General features: G+C 35.4%; 4 protein-coding genes and 1 pseudogene across 4 annotated transcripts; 4 read left to right on the forward strand and 1 right to left on the reverse strand.

The window, feature by feature from the left end:
* On the forward strand, positions 1-3317 carry LOC102628349 ((+)-borneol dehydrogenase 1-like). Its single transcript, XM_006481636.4, has 3 exons — positions 1-168; positions 336-2331; positions 2488-3317. Exons 1-2 carry the CDS (start codon positions 134-136, stop codon positions 1117-1119), a joined length of 819 nt encoding a protein of 272 aa, XP_006481699.1. The 5' UTR covers positions 1-133; the 3' UTR covers positions 1120-2331; positions 2488-3317.
* Positions 2420-3317, forward strand: LOC102628745 (tropinone reductase-like 1; annotated as a pseudogene).
* Positions 3318-3465: 148 nt separating this feature from the next.
* Positions 3466-6219, forward strand: LOC102628644 (tropinone reductase-like 1). The gene is made up of 2 exons (XM_006481637.4): positions 3466-5231; positions 5354-6219. Exons 1-2 carry the CDS (start codon positions 5197-5199, stop codon positions 6141-6143), a joined length of 825 nt encoding a protein of 274 aa, XP_006481700.1. The 5' UTR covers positions 3466-5196; the 3' UTR covers positions 6144-6219.
* A 2373-nt stretch (positions 6220-8592) lies between these two features.
* LOC102628923 (secoisolariciresinol dehydrogenase-like) lies at positions 8593-10294 on the reverse strand. The gene is made up of 2 exons (XM_006481638.4): positions 10130-10294; positions 8593-9509 (listed from the first exon to the last, which is right to left on the reverse strand). The coding sequence occupies exons 1-2, from the start codon at positions 10165-10167 to the stop codon at positions 8720-8722; spliced, it is 828 nt and encodes a 275-aa protein (XP_006481701.1). The 5' UTR covers positions 10168-10294; the 3' UTR covers positions 8593-8719.
* Positions 10295-12985: 2691 nt separating this feature from the next.
* LOC102629957 (IAA-amino acid hydrolase ILR1-like 3) lies at positions 12986-15713 on the forward strand. The gene is made up of 5 exons (XM_006481642.4): positions 12986-13496; positions 14067-14192; positions 14312-14626; positions 14798-14926; positions 15241-15713. Exons 1-5 carry the CDS (start codon positions 13110-13112, stop codon positions 15616-15618), a joined length of 1335 nt encoding a protein of 444 aa, XP_006481705.1. The 5' UTR covers positions 12986-13109; the 3' UTR covers positions 15619-15713.
* Positions 15714-15806: the final 93 nt, after the last annotated feature.

The raw sequence follows: 15806 nt of genomic DNA on the forward strand, positions 1-15806 counted from the left end.
ATTAATTAGAAAGTTCTTAGTTTTCTATAAATACCACATAAAGAATCGAGGAATTACCCCATAAGCCATACCTAGTTTCTTGTTTCTAACCCCTTCTCTGCTTTTAATTAGTTTCAGGTTTTTGAAGAAAAAAATGAACGGCCCTTCCTCTGCAGCTCCCTTCAAAAGGTAATTGGCTACCACTTCCAGGATTTTGTACCCTGCAAAAAAAATACTAAAACAGCATTTGCGTTCTTTTTTCTTTTTTTTTTTTTCTTTTTTGGTTCTTGCTATCAAAAAAATGGTTGTCACTCAATCTTTTACAACATTTTGCAATTGTAATATTCCAATTTTAGGTTAGAAGGCAAAGTGGCAATCATCACCGGAGGAGCAAGCGGCATCGGAGCAACGGCGGTTGAACTCTTCCATGAAAATGGCGCCAAACTTGTTATTGCCGATGTCCAGGATAAGCTTGGCGAAGAACTTGCTGATAAGCTGGGCCAAGATGTTTGCTACATCCATTGTGATATCTCAAATGAAGATGAAGTCATCAATCTCGTTGATACCGCCGTTTCTAAATTTGGAAAGCTCGATATCATGTACAACAATGCAGGAATTCTTGACCGCAGCTTTGGGAGCATTTTGGACACTCCAAAGTCTGATCTAGAACGCTTAATTAATGTAAACACTATAGGTGGTTTCTTAGGAGCCAAGCATGCTGCAAGAGTCATGGTGCCACAGCAAAAAGGTTGCATACTGTTTACAGCTAGTGCTTGTACAGAAATTGCAGGGCTTGGCTCCCCTGCTTATACAATATCCAAATATGGGATTTTAGGACTAGTAAAGTGCTTGGCAGCAGAGCTTGGACAGTATGGAATAAGAGTAAATTGCGTCTCGCCTTATGGTTTGGCGACAGGAATGTCGATGAAAGGTGGGGTCGATCCGGCTCTAATAGAATCATCAATGAGCCAGATGGGTAATCTAAAAGGGGAATTTCTAAAAACTGATGGCATTGCAAATGCTGCCCTCTATTTGGCTAGTGATGAATCAAGTTATGTGAGCGGGCAAAATCTTGTTGTGGATGGAGGATTCAGCGTGGTGAATCCTACAGTTATGAGGGCTTACGGTCTTATCAAGTAATCAATTGGAGCTTTAATTTGTAGATAATGGGGGATGCCGTACTCTGCTGCGTACGTGTAAGAATGCATTCATTTTGAAAAATAATTCACAAATTTGCTTCCAATTATCATATTTGAAACCACATTTACAATAGTTCAGTTTCTGGCAAATCCATTACTACTTCAGCTAGTTTGGTCTACTATTATGAAAAGAGCTCTATTTTGTTATGTGTATGTCTATTGGAAATCTTATTTGAAGATATCACGGACTCTCTGTGCACTAATACTTCTTGCCATTTGTCAGTAGGCCTATGGTTTGGCCACATGTTTTGACATTAGTTTGCAACGGAGTGCATGCACGTATTTTTTAAAAAAATTTGGTATTCTACCATTGTATTATTTTCTATTGGAGATGAAATAAAATTTATGTTTTAACGACTAAGAAAATAAAAACCACGCAAAACAGCAAGAATCTTTGTTCATAAAAGAAAGACCTTGTTGTATCCTGACCCTGCTATAAGCAGGACTAAAAGTGTATTTGTATGAAATTCCAACTTCTTTTTTTTTTTTCAATAGTTTGGCAACCCAAATTTCTCCCCCAGGAATCTCAAAATTCTAGTTAGATTTTAGTATTTGTACCGACTAAATTAACTAGACTTGGTACTTTAAAAATTAAAAATACACTTTTTAAGGCAAATTTCTAAATTATAATATGAGTAAACGAAAACAGTAATCGTGCATTTCTACGAAAATATATATAAGTAAAAGAGATATAATTAATAACAAAATTAAATTAGAATATCATTGTGTTGGAAGCAAGTAAACAACTTCCCAGACCACGTGTATATCCCTTAAAGCATTCAATCTCTGAATTAGTCAAGCCAACTTATCGTTTGGTTCCATGATTCAACCTTCAATCAATTCAATTTCTGTATTTTAGTCTTCTACGAAATTTCTAGGAAATTTCCCTACCGACAAGCTGCGGTCTTCGTCATCCACCAATCTCAAAGTCCTCAGATTGACAAAAAGTCAGTATATTCATTTTTTTTTCCCCTATAAATTCAGGACAAGAGTGAAGGAAATAATCACACTGCCAAGAGAAGGAAATAATCACAAGCCAAACCTTGTATTTTAACAATCTTGATTGAGTTTCAGGTTTTTGAGGAAATTTTTTCACACAGGCTTGTAGTACTACTGCAGCAGCACCCTGCGAAAGGTGTCAACTCAGCATTCGGTAAGAATTTACTTCAGCTTTGTTTAATTCCCCCCCCTGTTTGTTTGTCTGTCTATTGCGCTACTGCTGTATATCTGGAGAATCAAAAATGGTTTTCAAATGTTTGTCCCTCAAAATAGACAATAATATATTGCCAACATTGTCATCCTACTATAGGTTACAAGGCAGAGTGGCAATCATTACTGGCGGAGCAAGCGGGATCGGAGCATCTGCGGCTCAGCTTTTCCACAAAAATGGAGCCAAAGTTGTCATAGCCGATGTGCAAGATAATCTTGGCCAAGCCCTAGCCGATAAGCTAGGCAACCAGGATGTCTGCTACATCCATTGTGATGTATCAAATGAAAGGGAAGTCATCAATCTTGTTGATACCACCGTTGCTAAATTCGGAAAGCTCGACATCCTGGTCAATACCGGATGCAATCTTGAGTATCGTGGTTTCGTGAGCATTTTGGACACCCCAAAGTCTGATCTAGAACATTTACTGGCTGTGAACACAATTGGTGGTTTCTTAGTAGCCAAGCATGCTGCAAGAGTCATGGTGCCACGCCGCAGAGGTTGCATATTGTATACAACGGGTACGGGCACTACTGCTTGTGCGGAAATTGAAGGTTTCTGCAATATTCCAGCTAATTATTATGGAGTGTCAAAATTTGGTATCTTGGGACTTGTCAAGGGCTTAGCGGCAGAGCTTGGACGGTATGGAATAAGAGTAGATTGCGTATCGCATACTTATGGCTTGGCAATGACTGAAGCGATAGCATCAATAGCAAACGCTGCGCTTTACAATATGGCTAAAGATGATGATACAAGTTATGTGGGTAAGCAAAATCTTCTTGTCAATGGAGGATTCAGATGAGAGTTGTGAATCCTACCCTCTAAGAGAGCTTTCAATCGATGAAAAAAATTTCTGAGTTTTTTAGCTTCATTTTTCTCATATGTCAATTCAAAATTATGTGAGAATTGAATGATATAATTTTGTAACTCAATCTCTGTTTTTTTTTTTTTTTTGGGTTTAAGTAGCATTATTAGTTTGGTAAGTTGGGTAATTGCATTTATTAGAAAAGTTAGTGAGTGACCAATAAAGTGTTGGCTCCACTGGCAATGGAGTCCCCTTAAGTGGCTTGACTGGGTTTGCTCCCCAGTTCGAGTCGCAGGGAAGTCGCCTTTGTTGGGAGAACCTGTGCCTCCCGGTTCGAGCGGGGACTTCTAGTCTGGGTTGTGGTACGGGCTTAAAGGTGCCTCCCACAGTTGGGGCCCTTCCCAGGATACCTCGTGGATAAGACAAAAAAAAAAAAAAAAAGAAAAGTTAGTGAGTGAAGCTCTTAATTTCTAACACACGTTTTAATTTAAAAAATGAAAAAAAAAATACAATGAAATCCCACTTTTTATATTTGTTGCTCTCCCTGAATGAAAATTACAAAAAAATAATGATAGTAAAGAAGAACCAAAGAATCTTCATTTAATATCATAAAAAAACTAAAAAAAATTGTAAACATAATTTTTTCACAATAAAGTTTTAATTATTAAATAATTTATTGTTTCATTATTTGATTATTAGGAGTTTAATTGAAGATATTAAAGTTTATGATTTTCCAGTGTAAAGAAATGTTATTTTGGTTAAATGTTTGTCCTTTTATATAATTTCTTATATTAGAACCATCGCTATAAAACTGTGGTTTTATGAGAATATTGAAGGCGTGGGAAAAGCACTACTGACAGATTTTAAATGCATTAAAAAAACTGTAGTATTAGAAGGTTTCATGTACCTTACATAACAATGCAAGGTACAGCCCTTTAAAATTGGATGCCTGAGAGTACAGTACAGCCCTTCTTAAACACCATTAGTAGTTTAGTACCCCACTTGTTCCTTGACTAAATGCGTTCCTAAAATTATTTAAAAAATACTGAGACACAATGTAGCATGCTAAGCTGTATTTTGATAAATTCTGTATGCCATTTTGATTCCCTCCCTCCTCCAAACCTATATTATGCCCTTGTTATGTCGAAATATCATTTCTTTTTTAAAAGAAAAGAAACAAAATTGAAATTCTAGATGAATTTTAAGTTTTAATTCTATCAACAACATGGATAATCAATCAAGCTGCTGGTTTTGAAGAGAATGGAAAAAAGAGACAGTGAACAGTTTGTGTGATCTGGGCTTACTGTTGTTATTGTTAAGAAAAAAGAAAATAGTAAGCAAATCAATTTTAGGCATACAATAGCTAATGGGCTTGTAGCCCACTGATAACCCATATTTTAAGCGTATGAATTTGATTTTAACGTGTTGAAATTCTATTTATTTCTCAATTTTAAAAATTAACTAAAGGTAGATCTCTTTCTCACTAACGTGAATAGTGGATTAGATTCCTTTGGGATTTTATACGAGGGTGAAAATTTAGGTTGTGAATTAGAAAGATATGTTCCAAATATCTGTGCGAAATATAATTATATTTTATTCACCTCGGCTGGTTTGATTCAATTGAAATGAATGTAAGCAGACTCCATCAGGGAATATGATTATTTCTTGATTTAAGCTCTACTGAGTTTTTAAAGATTTTCTTCTATGTGTCTTTTAGTGGTAGTGTATGAGTAAGATTTAATTTCTTTTATTTTTTTATTTATTAACAATCAATCAGCAATTGAATTATTTACTCAGGACATAATTAGATCAGGACAGAATCTTGATCCCTCCATCAGATGATATGACTTATGAGGCATTTGACTTTTATTTTTAAATTCCTATTTGAATTTCTAATTCATTTCTCTTAACGCTATAAATCCATACAAGAATGAAGGGAGAAGGCAGCCCTTACCCCAGCTTTTACTTCACTCTCAAACTTTCACCTTTGGGTTTTTGAGGAAAATATGGACAATGTACTCTCCGCGGCACCCCCTGGAATGTAACTAATTAGTATTCCTTTACAGTTTATGGTCTAAGACCTCAAATAATCCTGAGAGAAATCAATCCGGGTCTCTGGTTCTTAAGAATGATTTGGTCTTGTTAATTGTCATTCGATTTCAGGTTAGAAGGCAAGGTGGCAATAATCACCTGTGGGGCAAGTGGAATTGGAGCAACGACGGTTCAACTTTTCCACGAAAATGGAGCCAAAGTTGTTATAGCAGATGTCCAAGATAGCCTCGGCCAAGCCCTTGCTGATAAGCTAGGCGACAGTGTTTGTTACATCCATTGCGATGTACCAAAGGAAGATGAGATCACCAATCTTGTTGACGCAACAGTGGCTAAATACGGAAAGCTCGATATCATGTACAACAATGCAGGCATCGTTGACCGTGCTTTTGGGAGCATTTTGGACACTCCAAAGTCTGATCTAGAGCGCGTACTGGCCGTTAACACAACTGGTGCTTTCTTAGGAGCCAAACATGCTGCGAGAGTCATGGTGCCGCAGCACAAAGGTTGCATACTGTTTACAGCTAGTTCTTGTACAGAAACTGCAGGGCTTGGCTCCCCTGCTTATGCAGTGTCCAAATATGGGATTGTAGGACTAGTAAAGTGCTTGGCGGCAGAGCTTGGACAGCATGGAATTAGAGTAAACTGTATCTCACCACATGCCGTGGTGACTCGAATCTCAGATCTCTTTGGCCGAGTGGATCCAACAGTGATGGAGGCACAATTGAGGGAGATGGGCAATTTAAAAGGGCAGGTTCTGAAAACTGAGGGCATTGCGAACGCTGCTATCTACCTGGCTAGTGATGAAGCAAATTATGTGAATGGGATTAACCTTGTGGTGGATGGAGGATATAGTGTTGTCAATCCTACCATTATGAATATGTTGAATGATGCCAATAAGTAATTGTGGTCTAAACCTTGCAGCCGGTTAAGTTGGCTTTGCTCTGTAATTTTATCAATTTGACCCAGGAAGGATTAATTTTAAACTTAAAGGACACTTTTTTTTTTTAGATAACAAAGCAGATGTATAAAAAGTATAAATATGCACACGTGGCAAGAGGAGAGCAGCGACTGATGTGGCGAGTCAGAACCTGAGCCCATGCACTCGTGAATTGTGCCGATGAGCTCTTAGCCCATTGACATGTTTGTTCAATACTTCAATAAAGGTGAAGATGAGTAAATATCTCCACTGGCTTGAAAATCTTCTCCAATTTTTATTTTTTAGAATTTTACCAACCTGAGGAGCTGTTCATTTTCATAAAGGTTATGTACGTTATAAGGATATATGTTTGCTATTAAATGCATGCGGTTCATTAATCAAATTATCATGAGGGTAAAGGGCTCATGCCGGAAGTTCAAAATGGGCAGTATCAGGTTAGTGGGTGTGTTCTTCCATTAAGGATGGCAATGGGACGGGGTGGGGGTGGGGGTGGGGATACCTATCCCATTTCTCACCCTATTAAAAATTTTTGCCTCTATTCTCTATCATATTCCCCAATAAATATAGTGGGTTGTGGATGAGGATTTCCCACGTGGGGAATAATTTTTCCATCTCTACTCCATTCCCCATTTATTTATTTTATAGTAGATATAAAATTATGATTTCAATAAATTAAAAATTATAGACTTAAAATAAAATCATCACCATATTATAAAGTATTTAAATTTTTTTAAATATCTAAAAGTTTGAAACAATATCTTGAACTGATATTAAAAATAAAAAATATTTAAAGAGAGCAGCACCTTAAAAGAGAAAAGAAAATATAATAATATTTTAAAGTTAAAAAATATTGTAGGGTTTTCTTTTACTCATATCATGTTTATATTACATAAAAATTAAAAAAATTATTAATTGACATTATAGTTCATAAAATAAAATTATTGAATAAAAAATAAAAATATATTTATATATAATGGAGATTGGGGTGGGGGTGGGGTGCGGAGTGCAATACCAAACCCCACCCCATTAACAATTTGAGGATTACTTTCCTCCCACTTCCCACTCCATTCCCTAAAAATTATTAAAAATTTTCCACATTTGGGGTGGATCTCAATGGGGCTCTAAATCCGTAGAGGATTTTGCCATTCCTATCTTCCATATTCAAGCATCATAATTGATTATTAGTATGTTATATCTTAAAATAAATTATAATTATCTTATTCAACATAATGATAGTGCATTATTAAAATTTTGCGAATAATGTAGACTAAATAATAATAATTTAAACATTATAGGTATGTACCGCATTTTTGGATAATTTTGTGAACAAATAAATAAGTTTTTTTAGTCAATATACATTATCTATTAAATGATGATGATGATGATTTATGTCTTAAGAAGTAGATAAATTTGTCCAGTTTATGAATTATGCTTCAATCATTCAATTTATCAAATTTTTAAAAATAATAATAATAAATGGGGTTCACTCTTTCTTTTTTATTTTACTGCAAATATGACTGCACATTAAATAGGTTGGTGTTCATTAAATCCACCCTCAATGCTTCACAAAGTCATTAGTCCACCCAACGGTTAGATTTTGTGTTCAACTTAACTATTAACCACTTCAACAATATAAAAATATAATAATATTTTTATTAATAAAGAGTAATGTTACACATCCCAAATTTTTTATCCCAAAAAATTGTCTCAAATGTTGTTTTATTTATCAATTGGTTGGTGAGATAATACAATTAATTTACTTAGATCTTATAAAGAATTATCAACCACTAAATTAATGACACATCATTTGGGATAACTTTTTAAGATAAAAAATTTGGGATGTGTAGCACTACTCATAAAAAATGACAAAAATTTTAACCCACATAATATGGATTATTTTGATACAATGTTGATTAAAATCTTATTACACATATATAACATAAAAATATATAATTAAAATATTTTTAATTATATATATACATAGTTAGTAACTGAAATACATATATATATATATATATATATACTATTTTACCATCTCAATTCTTTAATTACAAAGTAACTTAAAACAAGAGAAATTAATTTATTATTATTATTATTATTATTTATCAATTGGGGCTCAATTAAAGCTAAAGAACAACTGAGCGAGAAGTCGCAATCCCGTAAGAGTCATACAAAAGAAAGGGATCTAACCCCCAGCGGAGGACTAGGGTATACTATAAGGCCAAGAGGCAAAGAACAAGTAAGGTTTGCCATAAAATCAGCAGCACAGTTCACCTCTCTGTACACATGAGAGTATTACGGTGAGATTTTTTTTTATCATTTTCCCCCCAAGTATTACGGCGTTAAGATCACAACTAGCAATCAAACTCAACGTTTCGTTTTGGAATAAATTACTTTCTAATGAGTCTAGGAATGAAAAAAACTTGTTCAATTTTGTTTCATTCGAGATCAAGGATCAAATATGAACTTGATATTTGAACAGAGTTTTTTTTTTTCCCCACTCAAATGGGAAAAAACCTTGATGAAATTAACTAACTCGATCAAGAATCTGGGTACTGAAACATTCCGAGGGAGGGATTGACAATAGTGAAACCTCCGTCAATGAAAAGATTGTGTCCACTCACGTACTTCGCCTCATCACTCGCTAGATAAAGAGCTGCATATGCAATATCTTCGGTCCTTAAAGTCACACCCTTAAGGTTAGCCGCTGAATTCATAAAACCTTCTAGATCCTCATCGGTAATCCCAACAAAACTGGTAGCCAAAGGTGTTGCAAGAGCATAAGGTGACAAGCAATTCACCCTAATCCCAAATTGGCCTAGCTCAACAGCAGCATTTTTGGTGAGTCCTAAAACAGCATGTTTTGCACAACAGTATGCATGTGAGGCAGCAGCACCAACCCTTGAGCTAACGCTAGCAGTTGAAAGAATGCTGCCACTGCGAGCCGGAATCATGACACGAGCAGCATGCTTGATGCCCAAGAAAACTCCGGTGACATTTACACTCAGGACACGCTCGAAATCGGCCTTTTCATTGTCGATTATGCGGGTCTTGTTAGGGCCGCCTATGCCGGCGTTGTTGAACATTATGTCCAGCTTGCCATGAGTTGCAACGGTTTGGTCGATTGCATTTTTAATGTGGGATTCGTTTGTGACATCGCAATGGACATAGGATGAGTTTGATGTGCCTATGGATTCAACAACTGAATGGCCTAATTCTTCCTGAATATCCGCAATGACAACTTTGGCACCCTGTTGGGCAAAGACTTTTGCAGTGCATGCACCAATTCCACTAGCCCCTCCGGTAATAAAGGCCACCTTGCCCTCTAGCCTACACAATCCAGATGCAAACCTTGAAATGTTATATTTTTTTCGAGGGTTTTACATACTAACTTACTTATTGATCTTTGTGCAGGTAGATTCCAATCCAATGAATTATCACTAAAAAAAAAGAAAAAAAGCGAATCAATTCTGGGAGGAAAAAAAGGCGTTGAAAGTAGGAGAATCTTTTTAATAGTAAAGGGATTGTAATTGAATCTGAAATATGAGGGAGAAAAAACCATAACAATTTTGAAATCTTGAAAGATATTTCTGTCTATTTTCTAATTGACTGGAAAAGAGCCTTTCTCTGTAATTTCGAGTCAACGCAGTAGATCTGAAAATCTAAGCCATTAATTATGTACAATCCTGTAACATTAATGTTTTAAAGTGAAGTATACACAAAAATTGTTACTGTAAACTTAGGATAGAAAAAGAGTGCAGATAGCTCGAGTACTTGCTTTGAATAGAAAGATATTGGTGATGAATAAATCATTTGTGTATGTTTTCTGAATTAGTACTAAATAAGTGTCATAAGCATGAGATGAGTAGCTGTTGGATCAGTTGATTAAAAAAAAAAAAAAAAACACTGAAGATGAAAGCAAAAACTTGATTTGGTTTGTCGTGACTTACCTTCTGGTGATTGCAGAAAGAACCCCTGAGCTAGCCATTTTGCAGTGAGGGTCAGAGAGAGAGAGAGAGAGAGAGGGAACTAAAGAGTTGATTTCTCACCCGTGTATTATATTATAGAAAAATTAAACGGTTGCTAAAGATTATGATACTGTTTTATTTAATGGGTGGGGTTATTTTTAACTTCAATTCTTCACTGAAAATTTTGATATAAATTTTGAGCAATTCAATGATAATCGTTAAATACTATCTTGACTTTCAATATCTATTATTAGATTATATGAAATTAATAATTTAAAATTTATGTTAAAATTTAAATAAAAATAAATTAATCTTTATTTTAATTATTATAAATTTAATTCCTTTTCATGATTGTTCTCTTTTCCATCTCTTATTTATTATTGTTGCTAATTTACAAAGTCATATAACTTACAAACCCTCATCAATATAAAAGTAATACCCGATAACAAAAATAAAAATAAAAATTGACAATTAAATTATGGGTTACATGAATACGATGCGTATTGTAACAAGTCTTTTATTTTAATGCATCGTTGGAGTTTCGTCACTATTTGATACAAACAAATCCACTGGACAAGCATCTTTAATCCTTTGACTTTTTTTCGCATCTAATTTGGGGGCAAAACTTCCGACCACTCATTAATCGTTTGGTAGTTCAATGTGGTCCTGTGGATATGTCTGATCTGAAATTACAAGGATTGACTAATAAATGCAATAAACGGGTCAATGCAAAGTAAGGGCTCCTACTATATAACACCCCTCACTTGCACGAAAATACAGTAATAACTTATAAATAAAAAAAACACAGTAATAAGGTTTTTAAGAAAATAATGGTAATACTTAAAATTTAAGTTTTCTAGACTTTTTATATAGCCGCAGTGTTAGAACCTTTTTAGTGCACTTTAACTTACCAATAAGTTTCTTGTGCACCTATCATAATTTTATAATAATAATTTTAAAAAAATAAATTGAAATAGTAATGACATAATAAATAAATCAACAATATGTAATATATATATATATATATATATATATATATTCACTAACCCCAAGGCCAATAAAATTACAGTGTTCTTAAAACAAATTTGCCACATTCACAATGACGCTTGAATTTTGTTTGGGGGAAAAATAAGAAAGATAGTAAAACACCACGTGTCGACGAATGAAATAACTTCAGTACAATTCGAGATACCCGACATGATTAAAGGTACGCCGTACGATTAGAGATATTTGTCATGATTTGAGGTACCCGGCATGATTAGAGGTACCCGGCACAGTCAAAGGTATCACGCATAACTCCAGAGTAACTCCAGATACCCCGCATAGATTGGGGTACCCCGAATTATATAGGCTTCTATCTCTCAGGATACAACTGGTTCGAAATAGTATTAGCAGTACAATCTCACTATTCCCATGAACCTCAAACAAATATGTCAATTCTATCGCATTAAAGTCTAAAGCTAGAGAGAATTTGCTTAAAAGAGAAGAGACGAAAATCACTTGGATTTTTTGTGTTTTTCAATTAAACACTGAGGCCAATATATATAAGTTTCAAAAGGGGCATCAGTTAACTTAAAAATCCTATGGGATCTTTCTTTATTTTTTTACGCTAGTGGATGCTCCTTGAGAGCCAATTTCTCATTCACCCAAGCACTAATTTGACCATTTTATGATTCGTTGCGAAGATCTCGTAGAGAAGATCTAAATTATCCATGTACATATATTTTTTCGATATTTATTTTGCTCAAAACTGGCCTTAAAATAGGCGCTTTATGCTATTTTTTCTAACACAACTAATTGCATAATATATGCAGCAAATGGTTCTGTTATTATTATTATTATTATATTTTGGAAAATGAATTTCATAAATTAGAACCAAACATTAATAGTATAGCTAGAAAGTCTTCCAGTCAAATTACAAAATCTGGACGGTTAACAATCATCTATTACAAATTTCTCTAAGATCTTGAATCAGCTTGTGAATGTCTTAAATCATCCATTCAATTAATTTTTTTTTTAATTTTAAATTGTTGATCCGTCAAGATATACAAAATTACACACACACCACAATTACCGATCCCGGACTATAGAGAAATCAAATAAACATGGTTAATATTTACATTTTAGTCACATAGAATTTACCGATATACCATTACAATACCTATTTGCCCTTTGTATTTACAACCATTAGATTGGAATGCCTTAAATCCGACGACTGATTTACAACAAGACAAAATACTAGTGTCAGTACCTCAAACACAACATAGCTACCCTTAGATTAATCGTAAGACCAGAAATATTCATATTCAATTGAGCCGGCAGCACATATCATCAGATTATCGATTCAATTTTTTTTATCCTATTTTAAAAACTATCTGTACATAATACATCCCCCAATGCAAAACAAAAGCGTATGGGCGGCTCGGAATCCCTCCAACCATTCAATGGAATCATTCATTTGTTTAGTTTACTTCGGAGTTAAAATATAGATAATCATAGTCATCCGTTTGTTGTACCTTTTTTTTTTTTTCTCTCAATGAGATTCGTTGTACTTTTTAAATACAATAGAATTTATTTTTTAAATACAATAGAACTTTATGGAATTTTTTGAATCACCTATACGGCACCATTGTTTGAAAATATAAAACAAATTGGATTTCCTATAAATATTAAAAAATATATATGAAAACTCGCAAATACACACGGAATAACTCCAGCCACTCCCTCAATTCCCACGTAAGAAACAAGGAAATTGATTCGGCATTGAGCCATTTTGGGCTTAATGGACTTGGACTATGATGGCCCATCTTATTTACAATTGGATTGACTTTGTGGCTGATGAATGAGGTCAAAACGGCCTACAGATTGTTTAATTACCAAAACTGGAAATAAAAACCCCACGTTGTACAATTTCAAAAACTAGCAAGTAAATCTGTCAATAGATATATCAAAATATCCGCCAATGGTAACGATAATTGTAATGGCTCGTCTCTATGTCTTGATTATCCTATCAACGATATTTACATGCCATGCAACATGGGCTATGGCCAAGGAGGAGATTCGTGGGGCAGGGTCGGAGCGGCTGAGTTCGTTGACTCGTGAGCTGTTGGGCTCAGCGGGGGAGCCCGAGTTCTTCGAATGGATGAAGAGAATTCGGAGGAGAATACACGAGAATCCGGAATTGGCTTTTGCAGAATACGAGGCGGGGCAACTCGTCAGAAATGAGCTTGCCTCGCTTGGAATTGAGTACACGTGGCCGTTTGCTAAGACTGGGATCGTGGCTTCCGTGGGGTCAGGGGTCCAGCCCTGGTTCGGTCTTAGAGCTGACATGGACGCCCTTCCAATCCAGGTTTCACGCTTTTTAAAGCCCAAAACGTCAAATCCTGCGGCCAAAAGTAAAAAGTGTTGTTGAAATTTCAATTATTGCTTTCAGTTTATAACTTCAGCCATGACTACTCTTTTGTTTTTTGTTTTTTATTCCTTCTGGGAATATCCTACCTTCAAATCATTCTTTTTGTTTTTCAAAACCTCAAATTTTGAACATAGTTAATTGAAGATAAAATTAATTCTTTAGAAATATTACTCACTCAAAAAAAAAATTAAAAGATGTCAAGACTAAAATATTTGTACAATTATTTCTGCTGTATGCGTGTATCATTATTGATAGTATAAATAAATAAATTGTTTAAATTTTTGAAAAGTGAAAGAAATTATAAAAATAAATATGTGGGACATGTGATGCTTTTTTATCCGACATTTGTGTTAGGTAAGCTGCCAACTTAATTTATATTTTAAAAAAAAAAAATTGTTTGTCAACTGTTTGTAAAAATCTATTAACGTGACAAGTTGCAATTGGAAATGTATGTGATATTACTCAAACACAAGTCAATAATCTTACTCGCCATTGCTATTTGAGAAGGAAATGGTGGAGTGGGAGCATAAGAGCAAGAACAATGGTAAAATGCATGCTTGTGGGCATGATGTTCACACAACAATGCTGCTTGGAGCAGCTAGGCTACTTAAACAAAGAAAAGATAGATTAAAGGTAAATTCATAAACACACAAACATCTCAGAGCAAAGATGAAAAATTCAAAAATTATATCTGCACTCGAATTTGCCAATTTGTTTTGATTGATTTGCGTTATACAAATTTCACTTCAAAGGGCACTGTTAAGCTTGTCTTCCAACCTGGAGAAGAAAGTTATGGCGGGGCGTACCATATGATAAAAGAGGGTGCTCTTGAAAAGTTTCAGGGCATTTTTGGATTGCACGTTGCTCCAGAACTGCCCACTGGTACAATTGGTTCAAGACCTGGTCCTATGCTAGCTGGTTCCATGAGGTTTCTAGCCGTAATTGAAGGAAAAGGTGGCCATGCCGCAATGCCCCATGCAACTAGAGATCCTGTTCTTGCAGCATCCTTTGCAATACTTGCACTCCAGCAGATAGTTTCGAGAGAGACAGATCCTCTTGAGGCCAGGGTAAAAATTGCTCCTGACTTTAGTACACATGCGATTCTTTATATATGACTTATTTGTGAATTGATTTGTCCATTCAAAAGGTACAAAAATCTACATCTACCGTCCCAATTACATGTTGTCCTCAATAAAAGCAGAGTTCTTAGTTATTAATCCTTTTTCAACCGTACACAGCTAGTCTCAGTTGGGTTCATTGAGGCAGGCCAGGCGGGAAATGTAATCCCAGCGAGTGTCCGATTGGGAGGAACTTTGCGGAGCATGACTACAGAAGGTCTGTTTTACCTTCAGCGAAGGGTCAAAGAGGTATGCATTACTTGAGGTTTCGCGGGAAAGAATAAAATGTCAGATCTTCTCAAGGATTTTCTCGTAGATTCATTAATTTTGTGCAAAAGGTTCTATATAGTGTTCGTGATTTTCAATGCAATTTGTGGTTTCATGGTGTATAAATTTCTACCCAAGACATTGTTTTAAAGAAACTTCAAATAGAAAACACACTGAAGCTTAGGGATACTAATGGACTGAATTTTTATTTTTTTTTGCCCAAGAAAATAAAGGAACGGCCTAAGATTTTCTTTTCAAGACTATATGTGATTATTTGAACATATTTTTGTTCCCAGGTCATAGAAATGCAAGCAGCAGTTCATCAATGTAGTGCCACATTAGACTTCATGGAGGAAAAACTGAGGCCTTATCCGGCAACTGTCAACGATGAAGAGATGTATGAGCACGCAAAGAAGGTAGGAACCTCCTTGCTCGGGGAAGCAAACGTGCACCTTCTTCCAATGGCGATGGGAGCAGAGGACTTCAGTTTCTACTCACAGAAGATGGCGGCTGCACTTTTCATGATCGGGACAAGGAATGAAACGCTCAAGCCAGTCGTCAGACTGCACTCACCGTACTTAGTAATCGATGAGGATGTTCTCCCAATAGGAGCAGCTCTTCATGCTGCTGTTGCCATCTCTTATTTGGACGACCATGCTGTCGAAACTCAATAGGAAACCTGGTATCTTCAAAAGGGACGGTTATTGTATTTATAAATACTTGTATTTTTTCCATTTTTAATTCGCGCTGCGCACCCACTCAAGCTAGAGTCCAGGACCTTAGCCTAAGAAGGCTGATCCTTACCGCTAGCGTTGATCCTAGACTTCAAAATACTTCGCTCTAAATCTTCCTTACTATACAA

This window comes from Citrus sinensis, chromosome 6, assembly GCF_022201045.2.
Source record: "Citrus sinensis cultivar Valencia sweet orange chromosome 6, DVS_A1.0, whole genome shotgun sequence".
Taxonomy (NCBI): Eukaryota; Viridiplantae; Streptophyta; class Magnoliopsida; order Sapindales; family Rutaceae; genus Citrus; species Citrus sinensis.